The sequence below is a fragment of the Asparagus officinalis genome, chromosome 1 (assembly GCF_001876935.1).
Source record: "Asparagus officinalis chromosome 1, Aspof.V1, whole genome shotgun sequence".
Classification (NCBI taxonomy): domain Eukaryota; kingdom Viridiplantae; phylum Streptophyta; class Magnoliopsida; order Asparagales; family Asparagaceae; genus Asparagus; species Asparagus officinalis.
In genome coordinates this window covers 94554249-94570147 of record NC_033794.1, presented here as the reverse complement: position 1 = coordinate 94570147, position 15899 = coordinate 94554249, and the positions used below count along the sequence as shown (strand labels likewise).

Below are 15899 nucleotides of genomic sequence, written 5' to 3'. Positions count from 1 at the left end.
TTGGCTCTGTGATGTCCCTCTTTCCTTCTCAACCAACCTTGATGATGCATCTTTTTCTGAACTTTGACCTCCCTTCATCTCAAGTGTTTCTCTTCCATACTACATAATGGTTAGTTTACCAAGTGTTCATTAAATAGAATGAGCGTACTAGAATAGAAGATTATTGTCCTCCTGCAATTTAACATCCAATACTATAGATCATTACCCATTTTATCAAAGATATTCACATGTTCATGTACAGGGCTGACCCCGAGGTTTGGGATGCCCTAGCCCAATCTAATTTTGGTTGTCCTTTATATTAAAAATTTGGTACGAACAATAACGATAAAAATAAATATATATAATACTATTTAGCATTCTATATTGGGCTCAAACTGATAATATTTTCTTACAAAATCAATATTCATATAAGAAAAGATTACAATTTTGTTACAATCTAATTCAAAGAAAAATACTTCTCCTTGATTTTTTTGAAGCGAATTCTTCAATCAAGTCATTATACTCAAGTTTCTCCAAGTATTCATTTTCAATTGATATCATTGTCAATCCATTCAATCGTTCCTCATGGCTTAAATCCGACGTACAATCAAGAATAACTTTCTCCGCTTCCTCCAAATCATGCAACACCAATTCAGTCTGTGGCTTATAACCATGTGCCTTAAGCAAACCATTCAACTCATCTAACATAGAGTAAATCTCTTCGCTCCTAGGATGTCTCAAGTCGCTCACAACGAACCCATGCATTTTATAGCCAACCTTAATCGAGCTACACCCAGGCTCTTTCTGCACTCCATCCTTCCTCATCAGAGCTCTCACTTTGTTCACCTCACTTCAGTTTCCTACTGCTACGTAAATATTAGATAAAAGGGTATATGTTCCTGAATCAGCTTGACCGTTGCTAAGCAAGAAATTAGCAATCCTCCCTCCGAGAGTCATTTTCTTGTGAATCCTACAAGAGGCTAACAAAGATCCCCACACGACCAAATCCGGCTTTATTCTCATTTTTTTGGACGAGTTGATATGCCTCATAAACTAATCCTGCACGTCCGAGGAGGTCGACCATGCATTCGTAATGCTCAATCTTAAGCTCGATTTTGTATTCATTTTGCATTAAGTTAAATAATTCTCACCCTTTCAGAACCAGGCCGGCATGGCTACAAGCATTAAGAACTCTGATTAATGTTATATCTGTCGGCTTGTGCTTGTATTTCTCAGCTTATAAAACAGCTCGAGCGCCTCCTTCTCAGGCTTTTTATCAAAATTGTGTGGCCAGCAATCATCAAAATTGTGTGGTCAGCAATCATCGAAATTCCAAGCAACAACGTCCTTCTCAGGCATTTTATCAAACACCAAGCACGCATCTTCTAAGCTGCCACACTTATAACACGTATTGACCAACGCTGTGCCTGCTCTCACACTAAACCCAATATTCCTCCTATGATTCTCTCAACATAAGAATGCACCCACTTCCCCGACTCCAACGACCCCAACTACGCCACAGCAGACAGCACCGTGACGGTCGTAGCCTCATCCGCCTTGAAGTCGCACATCAACATAGCCCTAAAAAGCCCCCATCGCCTGGTCAGGCCGTCTGTGCTTCGCGTACCCACCGATCAATGAGGAGTGCAGCCAGCGGTGTGAAGGAACGATAACCGATGGGTTTCCCCCGGGCCCTGGGTTGCCCCGGGCCCTGGGTTGCCCCAGTCCCGGGGCTTGGTGGGCTTACCCCAGGGCCAACCCTGCCAGCAATCATCGAAATTCCAAGCAACAACGTCCTTCTCAGGCATTTTATGAAACACCAAGCACACATTTTCCAAGCTGCCACACTTATAACACGTATCGACCAACGTCGTCCCTACTCTCACACTAAACCCAATATTCCTCCTATGATTCTCTCAACATAAGAATGCACCCACTTCCCCCGTCTCCAACGACCGCAACTGCGCCACAGCAAACAGCACCGTGACGGTCGTAGCCTCATCCGCCTTGAAGCCGCACATCAACATAGCCCTAAACAGCCCCCATCGCTTGGTCACGCCGCACGTGCTTCGCGTACCCACCGATCAACGAGGAGTGCAGCCAGCGGGGTGAAGGAGCGATGGCCGATGGGTTACCCCCGGGCCCTGGGTTGCCCCAGCCCCGGGGCTTGGTGGGCTTACCCGAGGGCCGTCCCTGTTCATGTATAGAGATACCTTTCTCATGTAGGTTTCTGTCAACTTTAGTTTTAGCCTTCAGTTGCATTTTAGCACCTCAATCTCAAATGCATGAAAGCTAAGTGGGACAGTTTTAAAATACAACCATTCGCCTATCAAGCTGGTCAATTTATCTACTTTTTCCTTTGACAGTGATTTTATGTATGTGCTTGACTTCAAGTAGTCTTCAGATTCTATTATTGTGCTAAAAAGCTGTGAATGCTTCCTGGAATTCAGTAGAAATTGTTAGCTCTCCAACCCCAGTTCACATCAGCCCATGTAAGTTTGTGTCTAGTGTAGCACAATAGTGCAAATTCGATAGTTAACCCTATATAATATCTTCCATTTTGAGATAAGCTTGTGCCTAGTGTAGTGCAACAGTGCATAATGCGGCTAGTTGTACTCTATAATTTCTTTCCGTTTTGGGATGATGCTCTTGGATCATCTTTATTCTGAGACTTTTCAATATTAGTGGTCAGTTCATTTTCAGGCTTCTTTCCTGGGATTTTATTATGGAAAGGAGAGTTTGACAGTGAATGGGCTTCTTCAATCAGTACATAATATCATTATATTCATCAAAAGGATACAAGAGAGTTGTTTCTGTGACAACTATGGCATCTTTGACATTTGGATAGATATGACTAAATTGTGATAAATGATGGTTTATTTTTTTGTCGTGAGAAGCAGACACTGAAATCACAATTTATTTGTTTTCAGCGAAGAAATGCCTACGTATTATCGAAATAGTAGATTGCAAATTTTCTAATTTAGAAACAACAAAGCAGGCACTCTATACCAGCAAACACTCGGACACTTTCGGCACTAACACTTCTAGGTCGCTCCGGTAACATTTACAAGTCAGAGTGACTATGGCAGTGCTGCAGCTCCATTGACTTTTCGTACATCATACAAAGGACGTCCAATTCTAGATTTCACTAAGGAAAGAAGTTACAAGAGTAAACTAATTAGCAGAATCAACGCCATTGGAAGCCACTACAAAGAGGGCAAATTTGCAAAATAGACCGTTTTTGGAATAAAATTAGCGAAATAGACCGTTTTTGGAAAAAATTAGCAAAATAGACCGTTTTTTGGGAAAAGAGGTCGATTTTGAAAAATGGATCAGAAAACATACGGGACTACTAGTCCCGTATGTTTAAAGTTCACTAATTTTGTTTGTTAACAAAACGTACGGGACTAGTAGTCCCGTACGTTTTGACAGTAGCCAATTCCACTGCCCAGCAAATCCACGGGACTACTAGTCCCGTGGATTTTGCAGAGCAGCTAAACCCTCTGCCCAGCAAATCCACGGGACTACTAGTCCCGTGGATTTTGCAGAGCAGCTAAAGCCACTGCCCAGCAAATCCACGGGACTACTAGTCCCGTGGATTTGCTGGGCAGGATACACCAAACATGCACGGGCCTCATTTATCGATTACAACCAAAATTTTCGCCAAAAAGATATCATTTACAATATCACAACACAAATCTCATCATAGAGTACGTCACCACACAAATCTGACGTAATCAACAACATCACAACACAAATCCAACGGAATACACATCACATCCAAAATCCGACAAAAATACACATCACAAATCCATACGATAATATATATCAGTCTAAGCTAAACAAATCCAAATGTCTCAAGTCGACCCATACGATAATATGTAGTTTAAGATAAACAAATCCAAGGTCAATAAATCCATACGACAATATATATCTTAGTGGAAAAACTAACAAATAAAAAATCCACCCCTTCCCCGTCGTCTCTCTCTTCGCACTCGTTGAGATCGTCGGCGTCCTCCTTCGACTTGAGCTTGAATATGCTCGCTCTCCGGTTGTGTGTGGGGCTGTGATGGACCGGCTTGCTGTGACGGACCGGCTTCATCGTCGTGCGTGCAAGGTCTACCGCGTCTACGTCGGCGTACATATAGAGTATCGTCAAGATCCACCTGCTCACGACCATCATGTCGATCCTCATAAGTTTGTTGAAAAGCTTTACGAACTCTCGCCACTATCCGATGCAATATCGATACATGTACTGAATCTCCTGTGGCGGTAGCTATGCCCTCATTTGCAATCCCCTCGACCTCGTCCATAGCATCTATCTATAATTACATAAAAATATTGATATTAGAAACCATAAGCTAAGAAGAGATTGACATTCTATGATAATTTTGACAATTTAACTTACCCATCGTCGCTCATCTACCCCTCTTGGTACATATCGGGATTGTTGGGAGCGAATCTCGATTTCGTCGACTGGAGGCGTAGTTTGAGTGATTATCCAACGTCTGGTAATCCCCCAATACCATTTAATGTAATCAACTTCTTCCATCGGAGGATAAAGCGGATCGACAATAAGTTGATGCCGATCATTCCACCGAGCTATGTATGATTGATGCGTGCGCCTCCAGTCAATTTGATGTCCACCTTTAGTCGTCTTTCTCTCTATTTTTTCGACATATTGTGGAGCATGTTGCGCGAGTCCAAACTGTCTAAACACGCGATCGGGTACGTGTATCTCCACAATCTCGAAACAAACGAGAGGAACTCTGGCCCTCCATATGCCGTGGCCCTCCATACAAATCAGCGGTAGACGAGGTAGGTGAGGGGTGTATGGCTGCCACTCGAACTGCAAAAAAGTCCAAATGTTAATATCTCTTTGAAATATATTGATATCATAGAGTACTTCAATTCAAATTCGATACCTGAAAAATTTTCATCCGGTCGAGCTCCCCTCTGTAAAAATCTAATTGCCTAGCCGGGGTCTCATCATAGGCTTTTGTGACATTCCATCTGCAAGAAACGTTTTTGTTCAAAATGTTAAATTTAAAATTAAATACAAATGAGATTCAATTTGACGCTTTTTACCTGCAGCCTAGTGGAATATGTCCATCTAACTCTCGGATCTCGCATAATCGTGGTTTCAAAACCAATCTTTCCCATGCCCAAACTTGTAGCAATGTTAAACAACCCTTGAGCTCCTTATTTTGCATTAAAGCAACCTTTGACATTTCTCGATATAGGTATGCTAAAACAGCACTACCCTAGGATAATGTCCCGCACATGTCGAAGTCTTCGATAAGTGGTAACCACCTAGCGCGAGTTCAAATACGTTAGTCATGTATACTAAGAATAGTGAGCAAAAATCAATACTTAATGTTTACTTACCTCAAATGGACTTTATGTTTACTTGAATCGGGAAAAAGAAGTGTCCCGATCATGTGCATAATATATGCTCTCGCATGCTGTTGGATCATCACTTCAGGTGCATCTTGTGGCAACGGGTTTCCAAAACTCTCCTTAAGCCACTTCAATCTAATATACCCTCCAGGCAAGGACTCCGGAGATATTCCTAACAAATTATCACATACTCTTCGCCAAACATGCCTATCAGTCCCCGTGATACAAGGGCCATCAATGCGGAGACCTAGGATCACTGCTACATCCTGGAGAGTAATAGTTGTCTCGCCGACACGTAGATGGAAAGTATTAGTCTCCGGCCTCCATCTATCCATCAACGCGTTAAGCAGTGCCCAATCGAGCTTCATCCATTTCAATTTTGAGCAAGTAAGAAAACCGGCTTGGGATACTAGGGCAATGATGCGAGGATCATCAAGTGGCCAGCGCGTATGTCCAAGGCTATGATCAATCATAACCAGCTCTTGTCCTCTCTGCACATAAATGAATACAAAGATTATAAAAATGAATAAGTAATATGTGACTGTAAATATGTTATCATTACCGATGTCAATGATATGCTCTCCGAACGGTGGCGTGACTGATCATAAAGGACTTCATCATTATCCGGTCCGGGAAGCATCGTGTATATACCTGCACATATAACGGTAACTTATGAGTTTCTGCCAAATCAAATACATATGAACAATGTATCTACTTGCTAAATCAATAACATATAATGATGACATATCATTAGAAAATATTTTACTTACAAATTAATTGCTATCTACTTGCTCTTGATGGACAACGAGACCTATTATGTCCTAATTGATTACATTGTCCACATCGGGTTCGTGACGCTACTCCTTCACGACCTTGATCCATGGTAGATCTAATGCGTACGGATTTTGGTCGTCCAGCTTGTCTTTTGTGCTTAGGTGGTAATAAGTACGGTATATATAATTCCGGCCAATAGCGAGTATCATCGGGAGGATGAAAACTCTCCTTATAAGCCCGCCGATAATGATTTGTTGAATACCAAGCTGAGCAATATCGGTCATAAAGCAATCTAGCTCCACCATCTTGATTGGAACTAGCTGCTAAAACGTGTTGACATGGGATTTTCTGTAATTGTGGTATACTACAAGTACAACTGCACTCCTGATCGTCGAGATGAACGGTGTATGTACCATCACAATCTTTAACCTCCCACTCATTGTTGTTGAATTGTTCAATTCTACATGTTCTCACAGCCACAATCCTTTTCTGCAAAATAATCTCATTTTTTGGAGTGTACTTACTCGTCCAATTTGCACTATCAATGCGCCTCTTATTAAAATATGCGTTCAATCTATAAAACGTCCTTGCAACTAAGGCTTGAATTGGCATAGCACGGGCACCCTTAAGTACGCCGTTGAAACTTTCGGAACAATTAGTTGTCATCATACAATATCGCACTCCACCATCTTTACATAATGCCCATCGATCTTCGTATTGCGGCTTCAAGTTTTGTTCAATCCAATCGTGGGCTTCAAGTGATATGGATTTAATTTTCTCTCTACAATGCTCATATACCAGTGAGTCAGTTGCACAACCGGCTTGCCATAATAGATTTTGTAAATTGACCTCTCCATGTTTTTTCTTAAAATTAGCTCTTATATGCCGCAAGCAATATCGGTGATGATGTGGTGCACTCCACCCCTCGTGCAAGGCTCGTGGAATTCCTTTCATCCGGTCAGAAATAAAGGTAATAACTCGTGGACTTTGAACAGTCGGAATATATTTGTAAATACATTGAAAAAACCACTTCCAACTCGATGTATCCTCCACCTCCACAACTGCAAAAGCTACAGGAAATAGCCCACCGTTTGCATCTACACCGGTCGCAACCAAGATTACTCCTTTATACTTGCCATATAAATGTGTTCCATCGATACTTAAGAGCGGACGACAAAAAGAGAACCCTCTGATAGCGGGCCCAAATGCCCAAAAAACACATATGAACCTCTCCGTTTCTGGTGCGACCTCCTTAGACACTATGTCATATTCGGTACCCGGATTGTTCCGCACAATTGCTGAAAGGTAATGCGGAAGTAATTGGTAAGATTCCTCCCAATCTCCAAAGATTTTAGTCAACGCCTTCCTCCGTGCATCATATGCTTTAAACTTGGAAATTGTTATTCTTTTCATGTCATATACCCTTGTAATTATCTGTCCTGGAGTAAGATCAAGTTCCCGCCTAACTTCGGGCATAATTAGCTTTGCGATATAAGAGGAAGTCAAAGTCTTATGATCATAAGTTGCAGTCGAATTAGAACATGTATGGAGTCCGCAATAACTAGAGATTATAAACTGGCCAAGTGATTTTTTCCTAATAGCTGCATTAAGCTTCCATGGACACTTTGAATTTCTATCATCTGCAGCACTTGTATTCTCTCCTTGACCTCTCTCATTAAAGTAACACTTTACATGATAGCTAGTTGTGTTGCTTTTCACCGTCTTGAATTTGACCCGGTTTTTTATTGTCCATTCACGTATAGCGAAAATTAATGTTTCCTTGTTCTCGAAAAGATCTCCTTTCTTGAAAGTAAAGTCCTCGGATGGATCGAAATTAGGGCCAGGATCGACGAACTCAGCTTGTGAGGCATTTATCCACTCATCATTTTGAAACTCTTCTGGCAACGGCTCTTCAGACTCTACGTAGTCGTTATTTACGCAATATTCATCCATCCAACTTACGTCATCATTGGTCTCTCCAATTGCATACTGCATACTATCAAGACGTTCATCCTCTTCAGCATCTTCAGTATCATCATCGGCATCTACATCCTCATCATTATCCTCTGCTATTGTAGAACCCCCCGGTAAATCAACTGAAACATAACCCGGCGAGTTGTGGAACACGTCATTTGACATTGCACCCGACTCATTTTTAAAGCGCATGGCACTTTGAGATAATGAGATTTGATTATCAAGCATGCAGGAGAACTCTCCACGAGCATATGAAACTTCAGCGACCGAATACACTGGAATATTTTCAATAAACAACTCGATTGATACTTGTTTTTCCGCAAGCTGTATCATGTTATTCAATTCTTCATCATTGGTGATCTCTACAGCAATTGTTCTTTGATCATTTATTGGACAATTACAGAAGATCTTAATGGAATTTTCGACGTGATTAATTCCAGTGACTCTGTATATTTGCGCCACCAATCTATCAAAGTTGTAATTTCTGGACAACATGAACATTTTCCTAGAGCCTCCATCGTATATAGGCATATTATTCATTCCAACGCTCAGTTTTCCATTGAATAAGCAAATAATCGGTACTCCGTTCGCCATTTTAACTGAAGCATTAAAATTCATCATATAATAATTATATTTTTTTCCAGAGATTTTTCTAGACCATAATCATATATTTCTTCTAGATATACAACATTAACTAAACAATACATATAAATTTATGGAAAAATTAAAATTTGTACCTTGATTAAATCTCAGATCTCCTCGGCCTCGCAGAGAATCGACGGCGTCGGCGTCAGATTTGAGGGAGGAAGAGGTGAGTTGGGTTTGGGGGAGAGAGATAGGGATTGTTGGGTTTTGGGATAGATGGAGATCGGGTTTGGGAGAGAATGAGAGCTTTGATCGGCTTGGGAGAGAATGAGAGCTCGGGAAAGAGAGAGGGGGAGATATAGAGTTGAGCTCAGGAGAGAGAGAGAGAGGGGATCGGAAGTGGGTGCTCGGGGGAGAGAGAGGGAGATGGCGAGAGAAAAAAACGAAGGGGAAAATGTGCCCTAGGTTCGATGTATATATAGTCTGTAATTATACGGGACTAGTAGTCCCGTATAAATTGCAGACCAGCTTTCATGCTTGCGAAATCCACGGGACTAGTAGTCCCGTGGATTTGCTTGGCATAGGCTTCGCTGGCTCTGAAAAACGTACGGGACTACTAGTCCCGTACGTTTTGTTAACAAACAAAATTAGTGAACTTTAAACATACGGGACTAGTAGTCCCGTATGTTTTCTGATCCATTTTTCAAAATCGACCTCTTTTCCCCAAAAACGGTCTATTTTGCTAATTTTTTCCAAAAACGGTCTATTTCGCTAATTTTTTTCCAAAAAAGGTCTATTTTGCAAATTTGCCCCTACAAAGATCATAGACTTAAAAAAACCCTCTATAACTTGCCAAATTACTGTTTATTTCCTCTCATACAGTTCAGATACACGTGCATGTGCATGTATATAATGCAAGAAATGAGTTGCTGCATAGGAAAACTGTGTTCCTCTCTATACATCATGTGCATGTTTCTCCTGATACCTGTTAGGCTGATTCTTTGCCCTTGAATACATGCAGTTTCAAAAAATAAAAGAAGCTATATCAACACACAACACAGCCAGATGTAGCATTGGACCTCCATTAGGCGTGGGAAATCTTGACGTTGTTGATTCCTTAAACCCTCAGGAAAAGCCAGCTGAAGCGAGTTCCAGATAGTATCTTCCACCGTACAGTTTCAGGTTTAAGATATTGTTTTTTCTGTATCATATTTGTATCATATGCAACTTGGGTCAATTATTTACGTTGTTGGGAAAACCACAAATCTTTCTTCAATCTTGAGTTCAATTTCTTTTAACACGGACCTAACCCTGGCGGTGCAGATTAAATTTTGTATTAAAAGAGCCCATGTCTTCTCTTTTTCTTTTGATCCATCTTGGTATTAGCTTCAAGTCATCATCTCCTTTGCTCCTATTTCAAACCTTGGCTGGTGAATCTGATATTATTTATTGATGGCTGAAGAAGATGGCAGCTCGGGTACCAAGTATCTGAATTAATTTATCCTAGGGGCTAGGGCACGTTTATTGGATTTGGATCCTCTCCACTACAAAAAAGTAGTGGAGAGACCACTACTTTTAATCTCAAGCATTGAAAAAAGTAGTGGAGAGACCACTACTTTTAATCTCAAGCATTGATTATTTAGTAGGCGGTTATGATACAATCTAAATCTAACACTTACCATACCCCCGTGTATTGCACTCATTCCTAATTTGTACTAAAAGAAAAAATCATAACCATTAACTAGATAATCAATGGCTGTGATTATGTAGTGGTCCCTTCACTATTTTTTTTTGTAGTGGAGAGGATCCCAATCCCGTTTATTTAGTCTGGGGGGTTATGTCATAACGGACCAAATTTAGAGAGAGTTTTGTGAAATTTATTCTGGGGGGCTAGGTGACGTTTATAAAGTCCAAGGGGGGTAGGGGGCCAAATTTAAAGGGGGTTTCGCGAAATTTATCCTTCCCTTTTCGCATATTGTCCTTTGCATGTTCAGATTCTCTACGTTACATTATTGATAGCTGTGCTGCGCTGTAGTCGTTGGACACTGAAGTTTGGTTCTATTTGTTGAAAAGAAAAAAGTAAAAAAAAACAAACAAACAAACAAACAAAAAAAAGTTATTCCTAAAAAGATTCGTTCTATTTTGATAGGCTGTAATCTACTATATCACTTTCTAAGTTTTGGCCAATGAACTCTCTCCCATCTGGACGAAATCAATTGGATCAATCTCTTTTTTACAGCAAACGAATCCTTTCATAGAAAAAGAAAAGGACAGAAGTCGGTCAAAACCGCCGTCTCTAGACTCAAAACTAAAAAACTTAAATGATATAAACAGCACATATTTTTATATCAAGAAGAAAACAAGACCCTTAAAAGGTAGATATATCATTACAAAACTTGCACCCTCGTGCAAAGTCTTGATCTTCGTGGACCCCCCCTGCTCACATCAAGCATTTAAGGTGATGATCTCTTGCCTATATTTTTAGTCGTACTCATCATCCATCATAAGTCAAAAGAGGGGATCATCAGTAATATAATTTCTCAAAACGTGAATCCGTGGATGATACTTGCTGCGAAAATAGTTGAATGTCGATGACGTTGGACGTACGTACGTGCAAGAGAGGTGTGCTGTCTGCAATTTACCCAAAAAAGTAAGGAAATATTAGTCACCGTTTAATTTGTGGGCCCACTTGAACTATCGATTCCCGGCCTCTGGCCTCGTCGTAATCAAGTCAGTCACAGCTCTGGTCACGGCCTCCTTGAACGCCTGCTCGTCCCAGTCGCTCGCCTGCTGACATCAACAATTAGTTTAATATTGTAATTAGCATCGGTTAGATACGAAGAAACTTCTTAAGGCTTGCGTAAATTATTAAATCACACAATATTGCTATAGCACACGTTAATATATCTAATACACATTTATATATGATATTGGTCGAGGCTGGTCATGACTAAACCTTGAATGACAGAAACTTCATTGACTTTTATTACAAGTACAATTAGATGAAAATGAGCAATTTTTGGTGGAGTACTACCGTTCAAACCCCCTGTCAACTTTGGCAGTCGGCGCGCACATGGTATCTCATTTATAGCATCGGTGGTTCAAAATTGTTATACACAATGTTTTGGTGAAGGCTGATCGTGACTAAACTTGGTAATTAAGAAAAAAAATTTACTGACTTTGTTATGGGTGAAAAAAAAAAGAAAAAAACTGTTTGTTCGTTCGTGGATTTGTTCATTAATTATGCAATTAGTTCATCAAGCTTTAGCGGTTGAGGCTGGTGATCTTTTCAAGCCACCAGTCAACTTTGGCATACAAGATTACGTGTCTTAGCTAGGCCTCTTTATGTCATGGGTTTCAAAGTGCTTCTCATTTTCGTTTCTGCATGAGCATAGCTTAGTCATTCGTATGTATGATAAATTTTTTTTGTGGTCTTTTTACCCTGTTTTTTTTTTTTTAAACTCCCCTTAATTTTAGGCCTGTTTTATGTGTATCTTGGGTGAAAAAAAAAAAGTTTCATCCGATCGTACCAAAAAGGTAGAATCAAATTAAATTTACATACCTCAACTTGTAGAGAAATGTTCAATCTCGCAAACACACCCATCTGTTGAGAAAACGTGTTTGCATTCACTGACACAAGAGTGAGACCTCCCATCTCCTTCAAACATTCAAGAGCACGAAGAAGCAGATCGGCCATGTCACATTCAACCCTAACCGTTATTCTGAGAGCCACCCGTTGCACGAGCGACGAAGATTCGAGTGCCCGTGCAATTTGAACATCTACCCTCTCATTACTCGCGCCATTGTCTTCTTCGATCTCGTCTTCCCGCGTAAGTTGCGACTCGAGCATTCGGTTCCTCTCCTCCATCTCAGAAACTTGCAACTTTAAGTTGTTCAAATAGTCTCGTGTATTGAAGAGTACGGATGCCTTGTCCTTCTGTTTGTAATATGGAGGTCATTAAGTGTATCAGTTAAAAGAAATGATAAATAGGGCAGGTCTTAACAATTGTTGATTACAAGCAATAAAGAGCAATATATATAATACCGATTAACTTAATTAGTAACAGAGATAAAATTCTTCATAAAAATGAAACGAAGGATTAGTATGATTCATATAGTTAATTAATTGACACAAAAAATTGGGATAAAAACATTGTGGAGGTCGTCGTTTCTTTATTTAGAGATTGTTGTCCTTAACTTCTTGTTGTAGTCTATATTAATTGAATCCATGATAATTTCACAATAAAATCATGAAAAACTAGAAAATTTACTTTATTTATTTAGTGGTAAAAATTTCAAAATACTATCGTAAACTAATAGGAGTTTCGCGTAAAAATAAAATAAATTATTTTTGTTGGAAAAACTATAACAAACTTTGAAATCGGCAGAAAACTATCACATTCTATCACAAAACCACTAACAGATTAAATATATAAAAAAAAATTTGTTCTTATTTCACTATAAATATAAGAAATACCACGAATTAATTTCCAGACAAATTCAGCAAATAATATATCATGAATTTACGTTATTATCAGGGAACTACGTACCATGAATATATAATGAATTTCCACGTATCATCATAAAACTAAGTATCACATAGTTTCGTGATGGCGTGTTGCGGTTTTCTGCTCGTGATTTGAAAGTTTAATTACGCCTGATATGTAAATTAAATTTCTCTAATGGACTAATTAATTAACCGCAATTAATTATTAATGTATACGGTACACACCTTTGCCCCCGGAGGAAGTAGCATCCTAAGCGCGTGAAAGCTCTCATTAAGCTTCTCCCTCCTCTTGCGCTCTGATATCATATGATGCAACTGGTTACTCGTCGGCGGCCTCGACCCCTGCATTCTCGCTTCAGCGCTCATCAAATTCATCCTTCTCAGCACAGCAATGCAAGTCTTAATCATCCTGTGACCTCCCATTCCGGGCCTGGGCTCACCGTAGTTCTGCCCGATGATTAGCCCGTGATCGTAGGGCCTGAACGCTCCCACGGGCCTGGTCCATGAAGAGGAGGAGGAGCAAGAAGAGGAGGGAGCAGAGGAGGAGATCACGGTGAGCATTGCTCTCATTATCGCCGCCTCGTCAGTCGCGGCGGTTGGGAACTGGGCATTTCGGCGATGAGTATATGATATCGTTGGAACTGGGAGAAGAGAGGAGTATTCAGGACTGCTGACGGCTGATAGGGACCGGAGAGAGGATGAAGACGATGACGGGTGATTTTGGTCTGCAGGGATTTGGGAGAGGTTTACGTCTTCGTTGAGGAGTTGTTGGATCAGTTGCATGCTGATCTGCAGGCAGAAATGCGCAAATGATCAGAGTTACGTACGTATAAAAAAACACAAGAATTATGATTATTTTATTGATTAGTATTTACATTAATCTCAAGAACTTCAGACGTCGACATTATATATTCTGAAGACGAAATTATCTTCAACCGTAACGGAAGAAATGTCGCTTGAGATTCAGAAAACGTAAATGCGAATAGGGGAGGAAAAAAATTTAGAGGAGTAAAAATGATTAAAAAGGTTTTTAATTAGTGATTACACTGCTCATGTTGGACATCCCTAATTCGATTTCTCCATTCTTGCATCCCATAAATACTGCTTTCTGAGCGCAAGTACATAATTAAACAACACGTTAAAATTAATTCATAATATTCAAAAAGCATAAAATAAGCTGCTGCCAACTTGTATCGTTAATAGTATATACAACAAACCTTAACTCCAGCTTCCTGCACAAAATAGAAAACTTAATCAAAACAAGTACTAATTAGTTGTATAAATTTAACCTCGTAAAAAAAAAATCCAAAGTTCTAAAAGAAACACACATTTAATTATATAATTAACCTGGTAGAATTGCCTCTGAATTTGTGAGGATGCCAAGTTGTTCAAATCCGAACCCGCTAGCTCAATATAAGGTATCCCTTCCTTATAAGCTAACCCAGGCACACTACTTATGGTGGGGAGAAAAAAGAGTAAATAAAACACGAAAATATTATCATTTTTATAGATAGATAGAACTTGGAATATCGATCCGCCAACTTACCCACTTTCGACACTCGAAAAAGATGCCCGATACAAATCGAACAAGCTCCGAGACCCATCCTCGTTCAGCCATCCATCGGTGCACATCAAACAACTGAAGGAAACGTTTACATGATATCTTTCAGAGATCGAGCTAGTAATTGAGCGAGACAGATTAAATGTCCAGGAAAATTGAAATCTAGAAAAATCAACATGCGTGTATATATACTTGGATGGGTATGGAATGTATGACCACACGCACAAATGCACGCAACCGATAGCACGCCCAGCGTTATGGAGAATGTGCGAGCGAGCTTCGGGGCTGAGGAGGAAGATGGAGTCCATGGAGGAATCGATATCGAGGAAGAGATCGATGATCAAGGTGTAGTAGAGCTATTTAAAGATTGAAGATGTTGGAATATGACTAGTTCTGCTCGATCTTCTCATATGTTGTATTCTATAGAGGGAGGGGGAGAGAGAGATGTATGTTTAGTAGAGAGGAGGAATTAAGTTTGTGGTGGAATTTGAATTGAATTAATATATAGTAGCATTATATATTTTTTGTTCTTGTTCATTTTTTTTTTCAATTTTCTTTTATTTATTTGTTCTTTTGTTGGGTAGCCAGCCAAGAGGGAGTCATTTGAAAAGTAGTCATTCAAAGTCTTTGATCGCGCGGGAGGATTTTGACGGGGGTCAAAGTTAGGAGGCAGGTGATACGAGAGGCTGATGTCTTCCTTCCGCAAACCAAATGTGGGGCCCAAGCCAACCCATTTGCTCCTCTGCCTCTGTATTTTATTGCTTTATTATTAAACAAAATATTAATTAATATTTGTTTGCACCAAATGCAATTGTTGTAAAAAAAAAATTATATAATAATTTGAACGTTTAGCTTTGGCTATTTTAACTTGAATTTAGGTTTGACCCATCTTGAATTTGGATCATCTCCCTTTCTTATAGGTTCTTAGTAAGAGAGAAATACTATATGTTCGATCTTGTCGAAACCATAAATATGAAGAGATATATAGTTAATATCAGCATTTGAGAACACAGCCCTAGATGTTAAGGCTTTAATTATGATTTCTAATTTAATATAGTGCGTATATTTGTGTATCCAAAAAAAAAATTATTCGCGGGTTGTACCGCTAAAATTTCTCTC

General features: G+C 39.8%; 2 protein-coding genes across 3 annotated transcripts in view; one reads left to right on the top strand and one right to left on the bottom strand.

The window, feature by feature from the left end:
• LOC109828449 (thioredoxin-like 2, chloroplastic) overlaps positions 1-10073 on the top strand; it is a 27737-nt gene extending 17664 nt beyond the window's left edge. The window contains exon 4 of one of the 2 annotated variants that reach the window (XM_020395446.1): positions 9734-10073. In XM_020395446.1, coding sequence (XP_020251035.1) covers positions 9734-9871 — 138 coding nt within the window. In that variant the 3' untranslated portion in view covers positions 9872-10073. Of the gene's footprint in view, positions 1-7028; positions 7123-9733 lie in introns of those variants that run through there. The other variant, XM_020395450.1, reaches the window with a different exon arrangement.
• LOC109843310 (putative transcription factor bHLH041) lies at positions 10990-15242 on the bottom strand. The gene is made up of 8 exons (XM_020412244.1): positions 14973-15242; positions 14766-14858; positions 14567-14669; positions 14437-14451; positions 14265-14327; positions 13445-14008; positions 12275-12649; positions 10990-11499 (listed from the first exon to the last, which is right to left on the bottom strand). The coding sequence occupies exons 1-8, from the start codon at positions 15086-15088 to the stop codon at positions 11407-11409; spliced, it is 1422 nt and encodes a 473-aa protein (XP_020267833.1). The 5' UTR covers positions 15089-15242; the 3' UTR covers positions 10990-11406.

Bases quoted from the DNA above. Each gene is read 5' to 3' on its own strand.
- LOC109843310 (XM_020412244.1), bottom strand. From the start codon at position 15,088: ATGGACTCCATCTTCCTCCTCAGCCCCGAAGCTCGCTCGCACATTCTC. The intron at 14,009-14,264 runs GTAATCACTAAT...TTCTGCCTGCAG, and splicing joins GGATGTCCAACATGAGCAGT to ATCAGCATGCAACTGATCCA. The intron at 11,500-12,274 runs GTATGTAAATTT...TGATGTCAGCAG, and splicing joins ACATTTCTCTACAAGTTGAG to GCGAGCGACTGGGACGAGCA.